The following is a 19445-nucleotide window of genomic DNA, read 5'->3' on the forward strand; positions in this document are numbered from 1 at the left end:
TAAACAAGAATCTAAGTATTCAATATTTTAACGCGCCACGTGAGCCGTAGAAATTGAATTAACCCTTTGGTGCCTGCCCTAAAATGGGCCATTTTTTGTGTCTCTCATTGTAAAATATCCTGCCACTTCTGCTTTTATCCAATTTGCTTGTGCTATATGTCTATGGAAAGCTTACAAAATGGGCTACACATTGGTCCCCTCATTTTTAATTTTTTCACCATTTACTACTTATTTTTTGTATTAATTTATGCTAATTAAGGTGTTACGTAATATACTATTCACAAGAAAATATCACATTATACACTTGAAATCAAGTCAATCAAAAAATGTTGAAAACAAAATTGTTCCCTATCATATAATACACACTTGCTATAAATTCTAGCCTAATGCACAAAAAGAAGAGAAAGTTACAGCAGAAAAGCTTACCATATGTAAATTATGCAATTTAGGGGACAGGTAATAAAAATTTTTTTTTTTTCTGAATTTATCAACAATATTTAAAATAAGAACACTATATCATGGTTCAATAGTGTCTTTTATACACTTATAATCAGCTTTGTGTTATTCTGCCTAGCATTTCTTGCTTACAATTTCTAGTATTCACTAAATAAATTATGAAAAACAAAAAAAAGTAATGAAATACTCACTGTACACAGCATTGTCCTTGCAAACTATAGATAACTAAACACTCTTACTCATGGAACTCCTTGCTGTGCCATATTTTAAAACAGTCCTGGGTGCTGGTGAGGTGCAGGTCTGCCTGGCATTGTGGTGCTTCGCAGTAGGTCCTGACCTTTAGTTCCTTTCCCGTGGTTGCATAACAAACCTTACAGTTTCTCTTCACATCCGACATCATTGGCATGTGGACAGTCTCAAACTGGTTAGGTGCCCTAGTTGGTGGCTTGTGGGCAGGTGGGGGACCAAACTCTTCTAAGCCTACCAGCTGTATCACTAGTTCTTCTCTAAACTCAGCAACTGAATACTTCTTCGGGCGATAAAGTGCTGTGTTGTCAGGGTTCTGGGCACAGTGAAGCTGGAAAAGAATATAGCTATTTACAACAGCTATATCAATCATGTGGAAGAAGAGGACTTTCCATCATCTTCTGCACTTTGAGAGAGCGTTGTTCTTTGTCATCAGCTGGTCAGATCTGTCCACACCATTCATATAGCTGTTGTAGTTGTTGATGGCCATCGGCTGCCTCACTTCGATGTTCGTCCACTGTTCTCTGGATTTCCCTTTCTTGAAACAATTACATAATCATTGGCACATTCAATGGAGGATAAGATAGTGACTGGTCTGTTATCCTTCCACTGCTGTGCCAAGCAAACACCATCTCTGCGCCATCTCATACTTCCTCGCTCTTGCTTCCCCGCCCACTTTCTGCCATTCTTCATCTCCTCTGGAAACCCCCTTCTATTTTCAGCCGCAGTGCCAGTAGCTGGTGTCTTCACAAGGAAAAGATCCTTTATAGGTGTCACTGATGTGCAAAAGTTATCACAATACAGATGGTATCCTTGATTGAGTAGGGGTGATAATAACTTCATGACCACATCATATGCAAGTCCATTAGTACTTGGGGCATTCGTCAAAGTCATAAGTGTAACCGTTTGTACTGTCTGCCAGAACCCACAACTTAAGTCCCCATTTCGTTGGTTTGTTCTTTATATACTGCCTCATACCTGAACGATGCTTACTCTTTACCATTCTTTCATCTATTGCAACATTCTGGAAAGGCTGGTATAATGCCTTGCACCTCTCCTTGAAATGGTCAAGGAAACTGCGTACTTTCCTCAGCTTGTCATGATCATCCTCTTCAATTGGATTTACAACATGTAGCATGGCCATCAAGGCCTTGAAACGGTCACGTGCCATGATTGCCCTTGCCCATAGCCCATGATATAATGTTTTTGTGTTCCAGTATCTGTGGAATGAGCTTACATTCACAAGACCACAGTACAGAATCAGGGCAATAAGTCGATTGATTTCCTTAGGGTTTTCATTGGCATACGACTGCTTCTGCTCGATGTTGGCATAGGCATTGGTGTTTGCACTGATTTGCTGAACTAGGTGGGCAGTAAAAAACAGCTGAAAGAAGTCCACCGCACATGTCATGGCTCCTCTCAGTAGTGGTACTTCTAAATGTAGCCCAGGAATTCTACTCGGAGCAAAATCGTGGAGCTGGTTCACTTGGTCGGCATCTCCATAGCTGTTGTAGGAGGTTGCTTGCTGTGGCTGGGCAGTAGCCAACTGCCTACGCTGCTGGCCTCTTCCCTGTCCTCTTCTTCGCCCTCCGCCTCGTCCTCTCGCTCGAACAGGTCTCGACGCCGAAGATGTCGCTTCTTCTCCCACACTCTTTAATCTTTAATCTTTAATAGTTATACTCCTAAAAAACAGTTAAGACTATACTAGGAGTTGAAAAAGAAAATACAATATGTAAATACAAAAGAAAAATATAATAATAATAATTATCGGCCATCGGAAAAATAATTTAGGTTAAATTGAAAATGAAGCATAAATATATATTACTTGAAAATTATTAAAATTAGATATTTGATAAAATTAAATAACTGTTCATTATCATCAATAGAGTGAATGCCATAAATGCATGAAACAGCCAACCAACAAGAATCAACCCAAGCGCGAAACAAAGAATCTTTGCCTCACCCTTGAGCCAACTCCCGCTAGTTTGGCAGCCGCTCCATGCATCCATGGCATGCACTCTAAAGATCAGAAACTAGTAAAAAATATGTTAATTGTTAATGTAAATGTTAAATAAAATAAATATATCTTTTCATGCATATATATATCAATAGGTATTATTAATTGGTTTGGACTTTTAATAATAAACTGTCCTTGAACTTAGCTAACGAATCTGGGATTGTAGATAAATTTATACTGTTCCAAGTTCTTATAGTTCTTGGGTAGAATGAATATTTATAAGTGTCATTCAATGTTACAAGTTGATGGAAGGGCGCGCAGTTGGGTTGTCTTGAGACTCTTGTGATAGGTGTTACTTCGGGTGGAAAAGATATACCAACAAGGCCATTGTAGATTTTATAGAACATATGTGCTTGATTTAATTGCCTACGTTGTTCCAAGGATTCCCATCCTAGTGAGTTGATCATAGGAGAAACACTACTATAGCGTGAGTAATCATTGAAAACAAATCTTGCTGCACGTCGAGGACCCTTCAGGATGAGCCTCCTCATCACCAAAACTAAAATACACAGCAGAGAAAATATTAGGTATTTTTGTGATGATCTTATTGGTGTGTTGTAAAAATTATTGTGAAATTACACATGTCGGAATGAAAACATAAAAGCGCATTGAAACTATAAATGTCAAAATAAAAACATAAAGGCGAATCGAAATCAGTTTTAGTCATTCAACACTATAAAATATGGATAAAGAGAAGCGTTTTAGCACCTAGGGTACCGATAAAAATGATTTTCAGGCATTTCTTATGCAAGAATTTCTTCGGCTATATGTTTGTTTTCGTATGATCTTGATAGGTGTGAAGTGCGATTCCCGGGAAAATCACTTGGCACACATCTAGGTAAAAATATGGCAAAACAAATATATCCAAATCGAATAAATTCAATTTAAATTACTCGGCTAGTAAAATGGAATAATAATTTGAAAGAAAAAAGGTAAATAACATCAATTTAGCGAAGTAAACAGCGAGTATTACAAAGCGTCTCTTTTGTTTACGATAAACTTACCTCGTGTTCGATTCAGCTTCACTTCCTACTTCCATTTCTTGGTCCAACTCGAACTCTTCACCACTAGAAATCCCTCCTACCTCACTGTCCACATTACTCTCTACATCGCTCTTTTCATTCATAAGAATTTCTGCAACTTCTTGAGCTGTAAATCGCTGTTGATCGCTACGTGGTCGCTTACTCGAAGACGCCATTTTAGATTTTGACCAGAGCAACCATGAAGCAGGGATTATAATCAAAACTATGGCTAGCCAATAAAATCCCTGTATAAAAAACTCTGCAGTCTGATTGGGTATATCTCATTAGCCATTGTTAAGACTTTACTTTTTGTTTTAAATAATAACAAAAACATTGCTATGACAACGGATACGTCATCGTTCCAGCAAGGGCCGGCACCAAAGGGTTAAATAGAGAAAGCAAAAAAAAAAAAAAAAAACTTTAAAATCACCCAACCTGCATTTTGTACTCAACCTGCATCTGACCTGCATTTTGTACCCTCCGTCACAAAAAAATATGCTTCAAATGCATCATAAACAGCTGGGGTCACCCAGGCCTTTCCTTTTTATATGTAATCTTTGTTCCCAGCATTTCCGTAAGCAGTTCATTTCTTTCATAGCTCCACTTTTCTTTGAAGACTATAATAATTGAGAACTTCCCATTAAGGGTGTCACATCTTTAATGCCTGAAAGAAAAGAGGGAACATTAGAACAAAAATGCACAAAAAAGACGACTTAAGGATACCTATCTTTACTAATATGCTCTGGGAACTACAACATCGCTCTAAATGACTGTTTGATTTCATTTCATACTATGGAAAATAGTAGTACCCAAATTGACAGTTCAGGATGGAAACACAAAGACAAACTTTACTACTCTATTGATTTAAATATATAAGATATGTCATTCTGATAATAGACAACTTCGAAAAATAGTTTTGTGATCAGAGAAAGATATTGACCAGAAACGCTCGCGCGCCTAGTTTGTCCGTAATATGGCGTTAGATCCCCGTCAAAATTCATGTGTCGTATTTTAATCTACACTTCGCAATTTCAACGTTAACTTTTCAATTATAAACTCAACTTTTCGTATTTTGAAGTCGATATTTCGTATCTGCGTGCTTTGGTTTTCAAGTTTCACGTTTGGATTTATCTATACCGCGTGTCGATTACAACTCCGAATCGTATTTCAAACTCAACTTTCGTATTTTCAATGGCTAGGCGCGTCACGCAACGCGACATCGTGGATTATCAGTAACTCCAAATCGTATTTCTAGCTACTTATGCATTTTCAATGGCGGCGCGTCACTCAACTCGACACCGCGGATTATAAGTAACTCCGAATTATAAGTAACTCCGAATCGTATTTTAACACATTGACCCCTCAACCGGCCTGTACCGGCTTTGGGAAGTACCCACAACCCAAAAAATTCATAAATGCAAAATAAACACAACAAGATGAAGATACTCAGGCATCAGTCTAAGGGATAAATGGCAGATCTGTCAACTCTCCCGGATAAACCGGGAGTCTCCAGGTTTTGCAGCAAATCTCCAGGTCTCCAGGTTTAACGCTAAATCTCCAGGTTAAGTAGTATTCTCGGAGACTTTAAGTTGTAATTGCCCGAAAACTTCGTAATGATGAATAAAATGTTTTGAAAAACACAACGTGTGAGTTATTTTTTTGCGAATCGTCGAGAAACCGATGCTAGACAGGGGATATAAAACTACACATGATGATTGGTTGAGCAGTAGACAAATTATTGACCGTAATAGAATTAGAGAATACATCAGCTGAGTTGATTGGTTAGTTATAAGCCAAATGTATGCATCGTCTCATAGGTCACGCACGTGGAGTAGTACGCGGGTTTTTTCTCCAAAAGCCAGACACTGTTCCATCTGTAAACATGGCACAAGCCATCGATTTCGGTGGCATTCAAATAGAGTTTTTAGGGGCACTTTCTTCGGGATTCATAGGGTTAAGAAACCTAGTGGAGAAAAAGCTGAAAGATATAGCTCCACTTGACGTTCAGACGCAAGCATTTCATTCGCCAGGTGAGTAAAATCGACTATTTTGCGTTGCCAACAAACAGCAATTCGTAAAATTCCCCACGTTTTCCACTAGCATTGAACCTTTCCTACACTTTTAGAAAAATAATTGTGTCTTTTGCATTAGCTGGAGCATAAATAAATGATTCCACTGTAATGAAGTGGATTCAAAAAAAGTTGCTGGAACCAACCGGCCAAAATATATTAATTTTTAAAGTAGGAATTTAATTAGGTCTAGGACAATTCATTCATGGCCGATCAGGCAATTTCGACTCCTGGGGGAGGGCCTGGAGTTGTCACTTTTTCCGCACAGATCCCCTGCTATATAGACGCCAGTCCTTTTGCTTTATTTCGCTGGGCTGGCAGATCCACAAAAGGAAATAATTAAATGAAAGAGAGAAGAAAATTTCATTGACCGGTCGGGTCCATGGAGAGTTATTCTTCGAAGATCTGTATACAGGGATGCTCCGCCCAGACTTTGGACCTATATAGTGAATTGAAAATGGCGCCTCATTTATTAATAAAACGCAAAAAAGTACCCTTTTTATAAAGTTGAAAACAAAAAGTTGAAAGCAAAAACACCGTTTTATGGTGAAAATCGCGAATTCGCCATCTTGTATATAGTGAAATCACCGCAAAATTGTAATCCTTTCGTACAGTTCGAGCATCAAACGGACCCCTTTCGGGCGTAGAATCCTCGTATAGTCAACATGATAGAGTACTCCCCCCCCCTCCTGGCGTCCAATTGCTTTGAAGAAAATCAATCTGAACAACAACAGGGGAACGACAACGCGTTCTACTAAATAATTCAACTGCGTAATGGCAGTTTAAATTTCGGATTAGTTTAAATTTGCGATTAGTGCGCATGCGATATTATATGCCCGAGCGGTCTTTTATTTAATTCTTTTTTCGGACTATAACCCCATGCGCACTGAACACAAAGTTCAAACTCCGAGTACGCATTTCTGTCGTCTGAAAAATCACACTGCCAATTTTGTTGGATGGCACGTATAAATACATCCAATTGAATGTGTTCTCCCCCCCCCCCCCCCAGATGTTTAGAATGCCTAAACATCTTGGGCCATGATAGCCAATAGCTACTTCGATATTTACACAACAGGTGGATGGACCAGTGATGGACCAGTGGGCGTAGAGCCAATAAGTACCTATGGCGATGGCGACTGCCTTTTCCGGGCCATTTCTAGAATTTTGACAGGGGAAGAAGATCTTCATGTGAAATTACAAGTGAGGACCTTTATGGAACTGTGCTCAAAACACGACAAGTACTTAGACAAGCGGTTCCTGAAGGCATTGACGGGACTTGAAGATGTTGTACAGCAGATGCTAGACAGCAGTTTTAATACATCCCCCTCTGTGAGAGGGAAGACGAAGCAAGAATGTCAGAAAGAGGGGTACGAAGCTTGCATAGTGAACACCATTAAGTCGGGGACGTACTGCAATATCTGGCATATTTTTGCGCTGTCTAATGTTGTTGGCTGCCAGATTCAGTCAGTTTACCCGGAGGTCGTAGGATCACTGATTGACCGACAGTACTTTTAAAAACGGGCGCATCACGTCCGAGGTAGTGCGGTCTCCAATGGTCGCCTCGCTTATGTGGACCCACACAAAGAACGTCAACCTGACAGGTTGGGCTCCTAACCACTTCGTTCCACTTTTACCTCCATCTCCGGAACCAGTCCCGACCCCCAAAGCACCAGCATCAAGGCCAGGCACGAAGCGTCCAGCGAGCCCGTCGACTCCTCCCAAAATGCCCAGCAAAACTGCAATGTATAGAGGCTCCTTAAAGTACCAGTCGAGCTTCTCGTCGAAGTGGACCCAACAGTGGCCTTGTATTGTGAGCGTCCAAGGAGAACCCACGAAGTTTCGCTGTACAATCTGCGGCAACCGAGAAATTTCCTGTGCAAAACAAGGTGCCAAGGATGTCCGCGAAAACCTCAACACTACTATGCACAAAAACAATAATGAGCAGATGAAAAAACAATCTACGTTATTTCAAACATGCGCAGCCGAAAGTAACAAAATTGACAAGGTAAAAAATATAATTACTAATAATAATAATAACGATAACGATAATAAGAGTAGTAGTAGTAGTAGTAGTAGTAGTAGTAGTAGTAATAATAAAATTTATAATAATATTAATAATAATAAGTTTTATACAACTCAATCTTTGTCTAACAAAATAAATTGGGTTTCTTTCACTCGTTAGGTAACATCAGCTGAAGTCCAAGTGGTAATGGCCCTTGTAAAGCACAACATTGCCCTCGCCGCAGCTGATACCTTCAGTAGCTTGTTTCCCAAGATCTTCCCAGATTCAGAGATAGCAAAATGTTACCGGGCTGGACGGACGAAATCTACCTGCATCCTAAATAACTAGCCACATTTTAGGAAATGACTAAGGCTTACTATAAATATCTAAATATCTAGTTTATTGCTTTAGCCCTGTTGTATATATGAATTCACTGATTGCATTTATTAATGCGTAACGTCTTTTTATTGAACAGAAGCGCATTGGTCGAGGGCATGAAATCTTCAGCCGACGACGGATCCAACGATAATGGCACGCAGAAGATGAACCCGCTTACGGTTAGGATATACGACAGTCAGTTGCAGCGGGTGAAGACAAGCTTCCTCGACATCTGCATGACAAGTGGGGGTACAGCTGAGGATATCTTCGCCAGCATAGATGGATGTCTGACATCTCTTGATATTCCTTGGCAAAATTGCGTGGCATTTGGAGGTATTGTATAGGACGCTAGGCTACATGAGACTATAGTACACGAGGCTGTATCGCAAGCGCTTAGGAGTAAACGGGTGGGGGTTTTAGAGGTTTCACGGTATTTTTTATATCGCTATATTAATTTAAATTGGCCTGATGTACATGGGCTGGTAGCCTCGGAGGACGGTGTTATGAAACCCCATGTCAATGATAGCCGCGTACGTTTTTATAATCTGCTTCTGTCACCGTCCTTTTTTAGTTAAACGGGTGTTAATTTGTTGTTGCTTTATCTTTAGTTGATAACGCCAGCGTTAACGTCGGGAAACGTAACTCCATCATGACGAGGGGCCAGTCGAAGAACGACGTGGTGTATTTCAGTGGATGTCAGTGCCATGTGGTACACAGCACTGCAATGGAGGCCTCGACTGCACTGACAGAAGCAACCGGATTCGACGTCCAAGATCTTATGGTGGATGTGTTTTATTGGTTCGACCAATCAACAAAGCGGAAGGCGAAGCTAGTCGAGTATGCTCAGTTCTGTGATCAAGAGTATCGTAAGATCCTGAAATATGGAAGTACTAGATGGCTCAGCATGGAGAAAGTGGTAACCCTGCTGCTTAAACAGTATCATACACTACGATCCTACTTCCTGTCGGAGGGGGAAAGTGCACCACGCTTCAAGAGGCTTGAAGTAGCCTTCCGAAACCCCATGACAGAGGTCTATCTCCTGTTTTATCAGGCCGCCTTGCAGATCTTCCTAAACCTCAACCTATTTCTTCAGAGAGACGACCCTCTCATTGGTGCCATTAGCTCGAGCCTTAAACGCTTCCTCCAGCAGCTGGCGATGAAGTTTATCCCACGAAAGACCGTCCACCAAGCAGCGTCAATGGAAGAGCTCCTGGATGCACCCAAGCATTTGCCAGGTTGGTGACAAAACCAGATGTCATATTTATATTAGTAATCATAAGACGGCATAAGGTATAATCATAAGGTCCTCAATTATGATCAGAGACAATGTGTTGGATTTTCACGGTTTCATCTTTCTCTCACTCGAATGAGACCATCAATCTAAATTGGTGGCAACAAGATGCCTGGCGCACTACAGTTAACACCCACATATAAGAACACACAATTTCAGAGGTAAGACTGATTGTATTCTTATTTATAGAATGCTTATTGAAAAATCAGCCTCAGGATGTTCTTAAATGTTCTTAATTATTATTTTTTTAATTTAGTGATGTACAGCATAAAAAAATGTTGCTAAAAATTTTAAACATGTTTTCGGACATTTATATAAAATTGATGGAACAATAATTAAAAACCTAATGTTCAAATAGTCTACTGAAATCAGTAATGAAACAAAACAGTAACCAAGAAGGGTGTATGACTTGTATAGTTCTTATGGTAATTTGTGTACTTTTGACACCCTTCCCATTTTATAAGAACATTTTTTTCCAGGCTGATATTGTTCTTATAATAGTGGTGCTTATTTGCCAAATTTCAGCCTGATGTTCTTTATCCATGTGTTCTTATATGCGGGTGTTAACTGTATCTAGGCGATCGGTTCCATTCATGAAAACGCTGCAATTTCTCGATGTAGTTTTTTTTTTGCCGCCGTGAACATTGAAATTATCTACGAAGGTTTTTCAGTAATGCGTTCGTGGCAATATTTACTAACCCCCATGTCCTCAATATTTATTCATATTATTCATAGATTCCAATGTGGATGTTGGGCTTATCACGAAGACTTCTTCGAATAAGCTTGTTGCCGCCGGCGATGTTAGCCCTGACGCCGCATCAACATGTTACAAGGGAGCCTAGCTGTTTTATGCCTCAGCTTTCCAGTACGCCCTTAAGCGCATGCCTTTTAAGAAAGACCTGCTAGTAAACGCAGGGTTTGTACACTTTGAAGAGCGAGAGACCATCGATGCTGACATGCCGGTTTTCTTTGTTCAGAGGTTTGTAACTGTGCTGATTAGTAATAGTATGCTATTTATTGTTCATTGCTCTCGTATGCGACCACATTGGTTTTTGTCGATTAATTTATTTTGTTTGCACACTTTTATAGGTATCCGAACCTTCTCCCTTTTGGGTCAGCCATCGAACTGTAGGCCCTCTCTGATGTCAGATGGTGACCTTCCTAGCGCTGTCAGGCAAGCCAGCCTGGTTGATGGTGGGCGCCTGAGGCCAGATGCTGTGTGGGGCTACTTAAATGGCCTGGTATCACCTGATGGCCAACCACGCTTCCCGCGTCTCTCCAAGGTCGCCCAGCTAGTATTGACCATACCACACTCCAATGCAGCTGAGGAGAGGGTGTTCTCCATGATAAAGAAGAACATGACACCCTACCGCTTCTGCTTAGACAACGAAGGTACGCTGTCAAGTATCATGACGGTCAAGCTGGAGCAGAGCAACCAGCCAGACGGCATCAAGCTCCCTCCTGAGCTCCTGAAATCTGCCAAGGCCGCCACTTTGGTCTACAACCGGGACCACCGATGAGCATTTTAAGATAGCCCCAGGGCAGATAACTTCAGGGGAAGGGGTTCTTTACCAGATGGTGAGGAGAGAGTAGTAACTCGTATCACGGTGGTAAAAGGGGTATGGATCACGTTTCACGGACAGACAAATAGCCTTTAAAATAGTCGTTTCTCGACAGTAAAAAAATGGCCAAATCTCGTTTCACGAAAATACCCGTTACCACCCTGTCGGATAACAAAAACCATGTCTGTCTCAGGGCCGATCGTTATAATTGTATTTGGATTTGAATATGAAAAAGCTACTTTTTTATCGTTGTTATGGAATTGTGGTGGTGGAAAATGGTGCATTTATGAAAATGTGTATTATGATAAAGTAAAACTGTTTGCATTGTTATTAAAGTTATAGCAAAATAGACCAGCTAAACCTAATAAAACAGTGCATTATCCCGTATGTCAAATTCAAATTCAATTATCACTCAGGCCTACCATACGCGAACCTCCCCGTAGGAATCTCCAGGTTTCAAAAATTTTTGGGTTGACAGGTATGAAATGGTCTTGCAGATATGCATCCAACCAAGGTGTTGGCATCTACTCTTAAGCCAAATAATTGCACAGGTTCTTTGACAAATCTCAAATCGAACAAGGAGAGAAAAGCAGAATCACCCCTCTCAATAAAACGCTCAAAATACCACACAAGGGAGAGAAATCAGCAAACACAGCTCAAGACACAAATAGATACCTTTATTCTGATCCTCCAGGTACATTTTCATGGCCTCAAAACACAATGTCCACTCCTTGAAGGATTGTACAACCACGAAGATGTCTTTACGTATTGCAAAGCATTCTGGGAGATCTGGGGGAAAATTCACGAGGGGAGGGCCAGTCAACACTCCTCTCCCCAAAGTCAGATGGTTTTTTAATCAATTCCAGGTCATACAGACCCAGAATAGCAGTGTAAACAATTTTGGAATCAATTTGGTTTCAGAAAAGACAGCATTTAGGAGAGCTGTGGTGATTCATTAGAAAACTATTTTCTCATCCAGGCAAAGCCAAACAAGAAAAAATCACCACAAAAAAAATCCACCTTTGCTTGCAAATATCGATAAGCAAAGCATTCATTTATACCAAAAGACTTCATGATGTCCTGATACACTTTCCTAATATGCTCATAGCTGTATTTTTGATGAAAAATACAAGCAACCATCAACTTGTGCTGGCTTCAGCACAACGACGAGGGATTAAAAGTGGGGACCGCAAAGCACTGTTGGAAAGCTTGGATACCGCTGACTAGGTGCAGCTGTGTTTGACTTTGACGGGCTGTATAAAACTCAGAATAGGGGGGGAGGTATCTGTTTTCAGTCTGTTTTTTGTAAATTCAGCTAAAAAAAGCCAGGAGTCAATGGGTTAAACTACTTTCGCATTTTTAATGGGGGCTCTACGGTTGACTGATTCTGGGGACACAGGGATCCCGAGGCCGGCATCGAAGCGAGGCTGGGATCAAGGCATTTTCCCATCATGCTTTGCCAAGCTTTATCATGCTCACGGCTGTTTCGCGGCACGATTACAGTTTGAGCATGCGCAGTTCGTTTCGCATCAGCGGGCGCGAGTTGTATAAGTGCGTGGATTGTATTAAATTTATATATATATATATATATATACGTATAAAATGATGGTTGAAGGCTTTCATAGAAAGTGCTCAATACTCGAAAGTAGAGCGGTGTATAGTGTTGGTTTGAGAAAAATACAAACTACATAGGTTTCCCTACAGGTCTGTTTCGTGGTTGCCCACTCATCATCTGATGAGTGGGCAACCACGAAACAGACCTGTAGGGAAACCTATGTAGTTTGTATTTTTCTCAAACCAACACTATATATACGTATATGTATACGTATATATACGTATTCCTAGGGACGACACATTGAAAGACAGGCGTAAAGGTAAGAATGATCGTGTACCTTTTGTAGTCACTTTTCATCCAGCTTTACCTAATTTACCTGGTATTCTTCGTAATTTACAGCCAGCTCTAGAATCTTCTAGTAGATGTAGGGGTGCTATTGGTAGGGTACCTATGGCGGCTTATAGGAAACCTAGGAGTTTAAAGGATATGTTGGTGCACTCCTCTCTTAAAGAGGATAGTACTCAGGTTAGAGGTTGTGGTAAGTGTGGCGGTAAAAGGTGTAGGCTGTGTAACTTTCTTAAGACAGGGCGGGAGTTTCGCAGTACAGTTACTAATAAGAAATATGTCATTAATTTTGACTTGGACTGTAACTCAGATTTTGTTGTTTATCTAATTACTTGCTCTATGTGTAGCAAGCAATACGTAGGGTCTACTATTAATAGTTTTAGGAAGCGTTTTAATAATCATAAAAGTAGGTTAAATAAGCACCCTAGTTTACCGGTTAGTGAAAGAGTTAAGGATGACCTTATCTATCAACATTTTCATTGCGACAATCATTTAGGTCTTAATAATGTTATGGTACAACTTATAGATAAGTGTAACTCTGAGGCTCAGCTTAGGGAAAGGGAAGGCCAGTGGGCTTATCGGCTTAAGTCTATCTACCCGCGGGGTCTTAATAGTGATGACTTTTTTTGTAGTAGGAACCCACGTAGAGATGTGTAAATTCTTTTTATCCATAGCGCGCGCTATTCTAGAAAATGCGCGTTTTTGTCAGTTGTAATGTTTTTGCGTCTCGCGCCACTATTCTGATGTAAATAAGCTTGTAACGATTCACCTTCTTCAGTCTGCCCTGAAGAAGTCTTATTAAAGACGAAAATTTGGCAGAGTCGATTTCCAGTTTTTGGTGTATTGTATTCATTGTTCTGGTACGAGATCGCGACAGTTTGGGCTTTTTGATTCTATATATATATATATATATATATATATATATATATATATATATATATATATATATATATATATATATATATATATATATATATATATATATATATATATATATATATATAATACATGAAAAATACATATGTACATGGAATATTTACAAAGATCTATACTATATTAAAAGTTAATAAATAATTAATTAGTTGATCAAAATAATAATAATAATATATATATAAAAGAGAGCATTAACGCTAATGCCTATTTTATCCAGTCAAATGTCAAAATTCAGTATTTATCCATGGGCTAGCGCTAGCCTGCTTTATGGGAACCGGCCCCTGCTCTCTTATCGCATTTAAATTTTTTTTTATACCAACTCGAGGTGGAAACGTTGTTGGTCAATAAGTAGAAGTAGAAGATAGATCACTGTCGCCCTTAAGATCCATGACGTCATAAAATGATAGACACGTGACTTGTGTTTAGAGAAAGTGCGTTTCCGCAAAGCAAAAATAAGAAACCTGTGTCTGCTAAGTGTTTGAGCGATCAGAAGGTTATTGAACCTTACTGTGTAAGAGTCGCTCCCCTATCACTCTAGCTACAAGAGCAGTCCTTTGACATAAAAGGTATGCTTTTTTGCTATATTTTGCGCTTGTTGATTCTCGAATCTCTTGGAGGAAAACGGAACACTGTCAAGCATGACAACGAATCGTCCCTTTATCGATTCCCTGGCCATTCCCTTCTTGTTTGCTTAGCATTTGATTCATTATTTCCCTAGACTATGCGGTTTTTTACCTTCAAGTTGCAATTGCAATTCAAGTTGCAACTGGAAGGTTATAAACTATACGGTATAAACCTTTCTAAAGCTTTGAACTCCTATAAACCTTTCTAAAGCTTTGATACTCCCGGCGTGTGCTATCGATAGAATCCATAATTAATATCAATCGATTTCAATCGATAAATTTTTTTTTATTGTAGCGGTAATCGATAGCAATCAAAAGAAAAAAAGACTGTGAAGAAAATCGATAATTATTAATTTTTCGCTAACAACTGATCGATTTATATCGATTTATCAATTAAATCGAAAAAAATTAGACGAGTCTGAGAGATTTAACAAACGTTTGTTAATCCTAATGTGAGAACTGAAAAACAAATAAAACGTGAAAACTAAGGAACCAACACCAACTAGTAGTAGCCACAGTAGTTATTGCCACAGCCGTCCAGAATAATGTTTATGGATGCTAGCTTTGGTTATAGGATAATTTTACTTCGAAATGATGTCTTTATCTGTTCACCACCCTCCACCACCCACACATTTAACCCATCTGCCTTTCCACCGGAATAAAATTACCACCCCACTTTCCCTGCGTCTTGGTAGGAATACCCGATCCCAACAAAAACTTCAAGTGGGGATGAAAAAAATGGCACCACTGGGGGCCAAGTTACTCATTTACCAGGTGGCTGTGGTTACAAAGCGGGTTGTTTGAAAGTGGTGGGAAGTAATGCACAGGGAATACAGCCAATTTAGGAATACATGCTTTATTCGACACTAACAAGACATCATTTTGGAGTAATATTATCCTATAGCCTGTGATGCTACACATTTTACTTGTAGTAGTGAAATCATTGCTGCAGTCAGTCCAACAGTTAATATCCACTGTACATAGTGTATACTACACCACTTGTAACAAATTATTGCTGCAGTCTGGAGAGATGTAGCAAATCATATATTCGTATTCACAGGCTTGCACAGATCAATAGGTACCATTAAAACCTATATTGTCAATAGCCTTAATTGGGAAGAATTTTGTGAGTATTGATTAATATCGATCATCCGATACATTCGATATCAAATAATAAAGGATAATCGATTGATTTTTATCAATTGCACACTCTGGGTGATACTGCACTAACAATCTACCTATTCGAAAGTGAAAATGACTGCATATGAATATCTATTTACTTATTTGACGAGCTCACAAGACAACCCTCAACCCCCTCCTGGTTCCCCTACTGCATTGACTTTCAATGAATTACAGTTTGAGTGAAGCTAGGTCTTCTCTTTGACACTGTTTGCTTACTATTCACAGGTTAAAATGGCAGAAAAACAAGGTTTTCCAGGTTCAGAACCCCCTCCACCATATCCAGAGACCCATCAGCCTTATCCTAATGCACCTTACCCACCAGAAGCTAATCCCAGCCCCACTACAACTCAACCATCACCTTACCCTGCACAGAACCCCCCACCGTACAACCCAAATGACCCATCAGTACCAGTAGTAAACATGCCGTACCAGCAGACAGTGGGTTTCCCTGCTTCTCAGCAGCAGGGGCACCCAGCACCACCACCTCAACAGGGTTACCCCCCGCCCCAGCAAGGGTACCCCCCACCTCAACAGGGTTACCCCCCGCCCCAGCAAGGGTACCCACCCCCTCAACAGGGGTATCCGCCACCCCAACAAGGCTACCCAGCACAGCAACAGGGCTACCCCCCTGCCCAACAAGGCTATCCTGCACCTCAACAAGGATATCAAACTACAGGGGGCTATCCGTACACAACCCAGCATAATGTTACTATTGTGGTAAGTGTTTGGTTTTGTCTTGTGTCATTCAGTCATTCATGTGTATCCTATTATTACTTTTAAGCTATCACAGGCGGGGGACAGAGCAAAAAAAAGTTTTCCCAAAATAAGGTCTGGTTAACTTCGGTAAGCTTGAATTTTTGAGGTTCTTTATGTTATGTAAACCAACACATTAAAAAGTGTTTTATTTCTTATGGCTTCGTCTTCAAGATATAAGGCTTGAAGTGCAATGTTCAAAGTATTAATTCTCCTCGTTTTTAGGGACAAGTCGGGCGCTGATCAGAAATCAACTTTGCTCCCTAATATCTAAATTTCATATCTTCTACATTTCTTTAAAATTTTGAATTAAAGCTTTTGGTCAGAGGAACCTTGTATGCGGCATCTTGAACTTATATATTAAGAATTGGAAAATTTCATGCCATTTTTTTGCTCTGTTAAGGCAGGGGGGTTTGGGGGTTTTGAAGAGCTTCCCCACTCAACTGAAAGGTCAGCTTTAATGAATAAAGAAGATTAAGTTTTCACTGTGATCTAGGAACCCAATATTAAATGGTCTATATGGGCCAGCTACCATTTGTGAAAAAGTCAGCAGCCAAATGTGGGATTGAATCTGGAAACCGTTGTCTCACTAGAATATATTGTAAGAGTATTATTCTAATCACTAAATCTGATATGCATATCTATCTCACCAAACTTGGAAATTCTGATAACCTTAGTACATGAAATTTTCATGACACAGAATAACATCTGTGACAGGATAACTTGCTGATTTCTGTTTTAGCAAAAAAAAAACTTTCTTACCCTTACAGTATTTGCTATTTTTACCACCAAAAGGATACCCTGGTTCCAGAGCCTCCTGCGTCTCTCTATTTAGTGGCCAGCGAGGTTGAGACTTGTCCTGCTGAATAGAGAGACGCTCGAGGCTCTGGGACCAGGGTACCAAAAGTAGAAGTATTTACAGTATTTCTATACCAAATAAAACCTACCCATATGTTTTCAATGTGTAACAAACCACACAAGATGTTCATGCACCAATGGTGTGGAGTTCCATAAGAAAATATGCTCTATCCATATCATAATCCATATATCACTGCCTTCTCCTAAACTTTCAAGAATCCCAAAGTTTTCAGCCACCTTGCTTTTGTGGCACTTAATTTTTGTCATTTAATTAATTTCACATTATTTTGAGATTTTCCTGGCCCGTAGCCAGGCATGCAATTTAGCACTGGATGGAAATAGAAGTCAAGGTTACAGAGTGCGTTGGTGATGAAACTGTTTGTTCCATGCCAAAGCATCTAAGGGCTCTAGGTTCGCCATAGATTACCCATAGCAAGTGTCTCTGGGGGGTTTCAGCAGAAATAGAGACTGGGACGGACTCTTTGCTTGACTTTTACTTTCATCGCTAGGTCTCTATTCCAGCTAAAACCTCCCAGAAAGCCTCACAGGATACCAATAGCTGTAAAAATATACTCTGTTTACACAGCAATGAAAAAAAATATTTGATATGTTCAAAGGATTATGAGTGTTTACAACTTTCATATTTTTGTATCTGTGATTTCTTTTTTGACTTGATTCTTGTTATTGGCAGACTGGCGGACCCGCTGTTGTTGTTGGAGGTGTACCTGCACCTGACTACTGTGGCCTATCATTATTTTCTTGTTTGTTTTGTTGTTGGCCCATTGGTCTGGTTGCTGTCATCAATGCCAAACATGTAAGTGCAGAGAGAGAAGGTTTATGGGAGGGGGGGGGGATGTGGGTTGTGGGGCTGTTTTGAAACTTTGGATTCTATAGTTGGAGCTTATTGTGAGGGCCTTCATGGAACTCCCACCTCTTTCAACTTATACATAGTGATTGGGTGTAAATCTGGGGAGGTCCATTTAGAATAATAAACTGCAAGTTCTTAAGTTTTGATTAAAAATTCTGTTTTGTAGACCTTGTCACCTCCTTTTCATATCCTGTGGAGGGATTGATCGATTGATTTTGAAGTAGCTAATTAATCCTTTATGTAATTTTAAGGCAAGAGAAGCTAATCAAAGAGGGGACTATGCCAGAGCTTCGACGTACAGCCAAATGGCAAGAAGATATGCTAACATTGCTATTACTGCTGGGATCATTTTAATCATTTGCATAGTAGTATTCAGGATTTTTGCATTCAATTAATGTTTTGTTGATCTTGGTACAAAATTACAGGATAACTTGTAAATTTGGGGCAGTAGCAAGGGGTGGGGCACTGGGGGCATGATGTCCCCCCCCCCATATTTTTATTATACGGAAATGACCAGTAAGGGCGTGGCTGTGCCCCTAATACTTTCTTAACGGTTCTGTATCGTGCCCCCGTAATATATCTAGGCCTGCTACGGCACTGAAATTAGTCCATAAAAGAGTCATTAGATTACAAGGGTCCCATTCTTACTAAAATCAAGGACACTGCTAGAAACAATGTGGCTTCAGTGTAATTGTTTTACCTTTACAAAAGGTTTAATAGAAAACAAGCATTATTTTTTAAAAGACAAACCGTGTAGCATACCAAGCCAAAACCAACATATGTAAGCATTAGAATTAATATGTTTCTGTATAAATATTTTATAAAATAAAAAAATTAAGAAATCCTGTACTTGGATTTTGAATCAACTGCAAACATACAACATAATACTACGTAGCTTGTGGCGGATCTACGTGTTTCTGAACGAGGGGTGCCATGTCCCTGCCATCGGACAATTTAAAGTAATGTTTTGAAGTGAAATTCAAAAATCTCGTTCTATCGATATTTGGTGCCATCCCCTTTCACACCCCCCCCCCCTTCTTCCGCCTTTCGAGCGACCCTCATCAGACAGACATTTTTATTTTATTTGGAATCGTATACAACGTCCTTGTATATTGATTGACGTCCAAATATCATAGAAGGATAAAACAAAACACTTATTGTACGGTATTTTAAGGTTGATCCCGGAGTTGGATGTTACCCGCATGTGCATACAGCACACGGATATTGCCCTTTTGCTCTCCTCATCCCTTCACGTTGCGAAATTTCTGATATGACGTCTATTTTT

General features: G+C 39.9%; 2 protein-coding genes across 2 annotated transcripts; both read left to right on the forward strand.

Moving 5' to 3' along the window:
- The first annotated feature begins 4177 nt into the window (after positions 1-4177).
- On the forward strand, positions 4178-11430 carry LOC5507745. Its single transcript, XM_032376506.2, has 6 exons — positions 4178-5771; positions 6886-7815; positions 7993-8523; positions 8799-9425; positions 10217-10460; positions 10571-11430. The coding sequence occupies exons 3-5, from the start codon at positions 8262-8264 to the stop codon at positions 10321-10323; spliced, it is 996 nt and encodes a 331-aa protein (XP_032232397.2). The 5' UTR covers positions 4178-5771; positions 6886-7815; positions 7993-8261; the 3' UTR covers positions 10324-10460; positions 10571-11430.
- A 2857-nt stretch (positions 11431-14287) lies between these two features.
- On the forward strand, positions 14288-19007 carry LOC5507746 (annexin A7). Its single transcript, XM_032376500.2, has 4 exons — positions 14288-14442; positions 15907-16398; positions 17984-18106; positions 18412-19007. The coding sequence occupies exons 2-4, from the start codon at positions 15913-15915 to the stop codon at positions 18553-18555; spliced, it is 753 nt and encodes a 250-aa protein (XP_032232391.1). The 5' UTR covers positions 14288-14442; positions 15907-15912; the 3' UTR covers positions 18556-19007.
- Positions 19008-19445: the final 438 nt, after the last annotated feature.

Source organism: Nematostella vectensis, chromosome 3 (genome assembly GCF_932526225.1).
Source record: "Nematostella vectensis chromosome 3, jaNemVect1.1, whole genome shotgun sequence".
Classification (NCBI taxonomy): Eukaryota; Metazoa; Cnidaria; class Anthozoa; order Actiniaria; family Edwardsiidae; genus Nematostella; species Nematostella vectensis.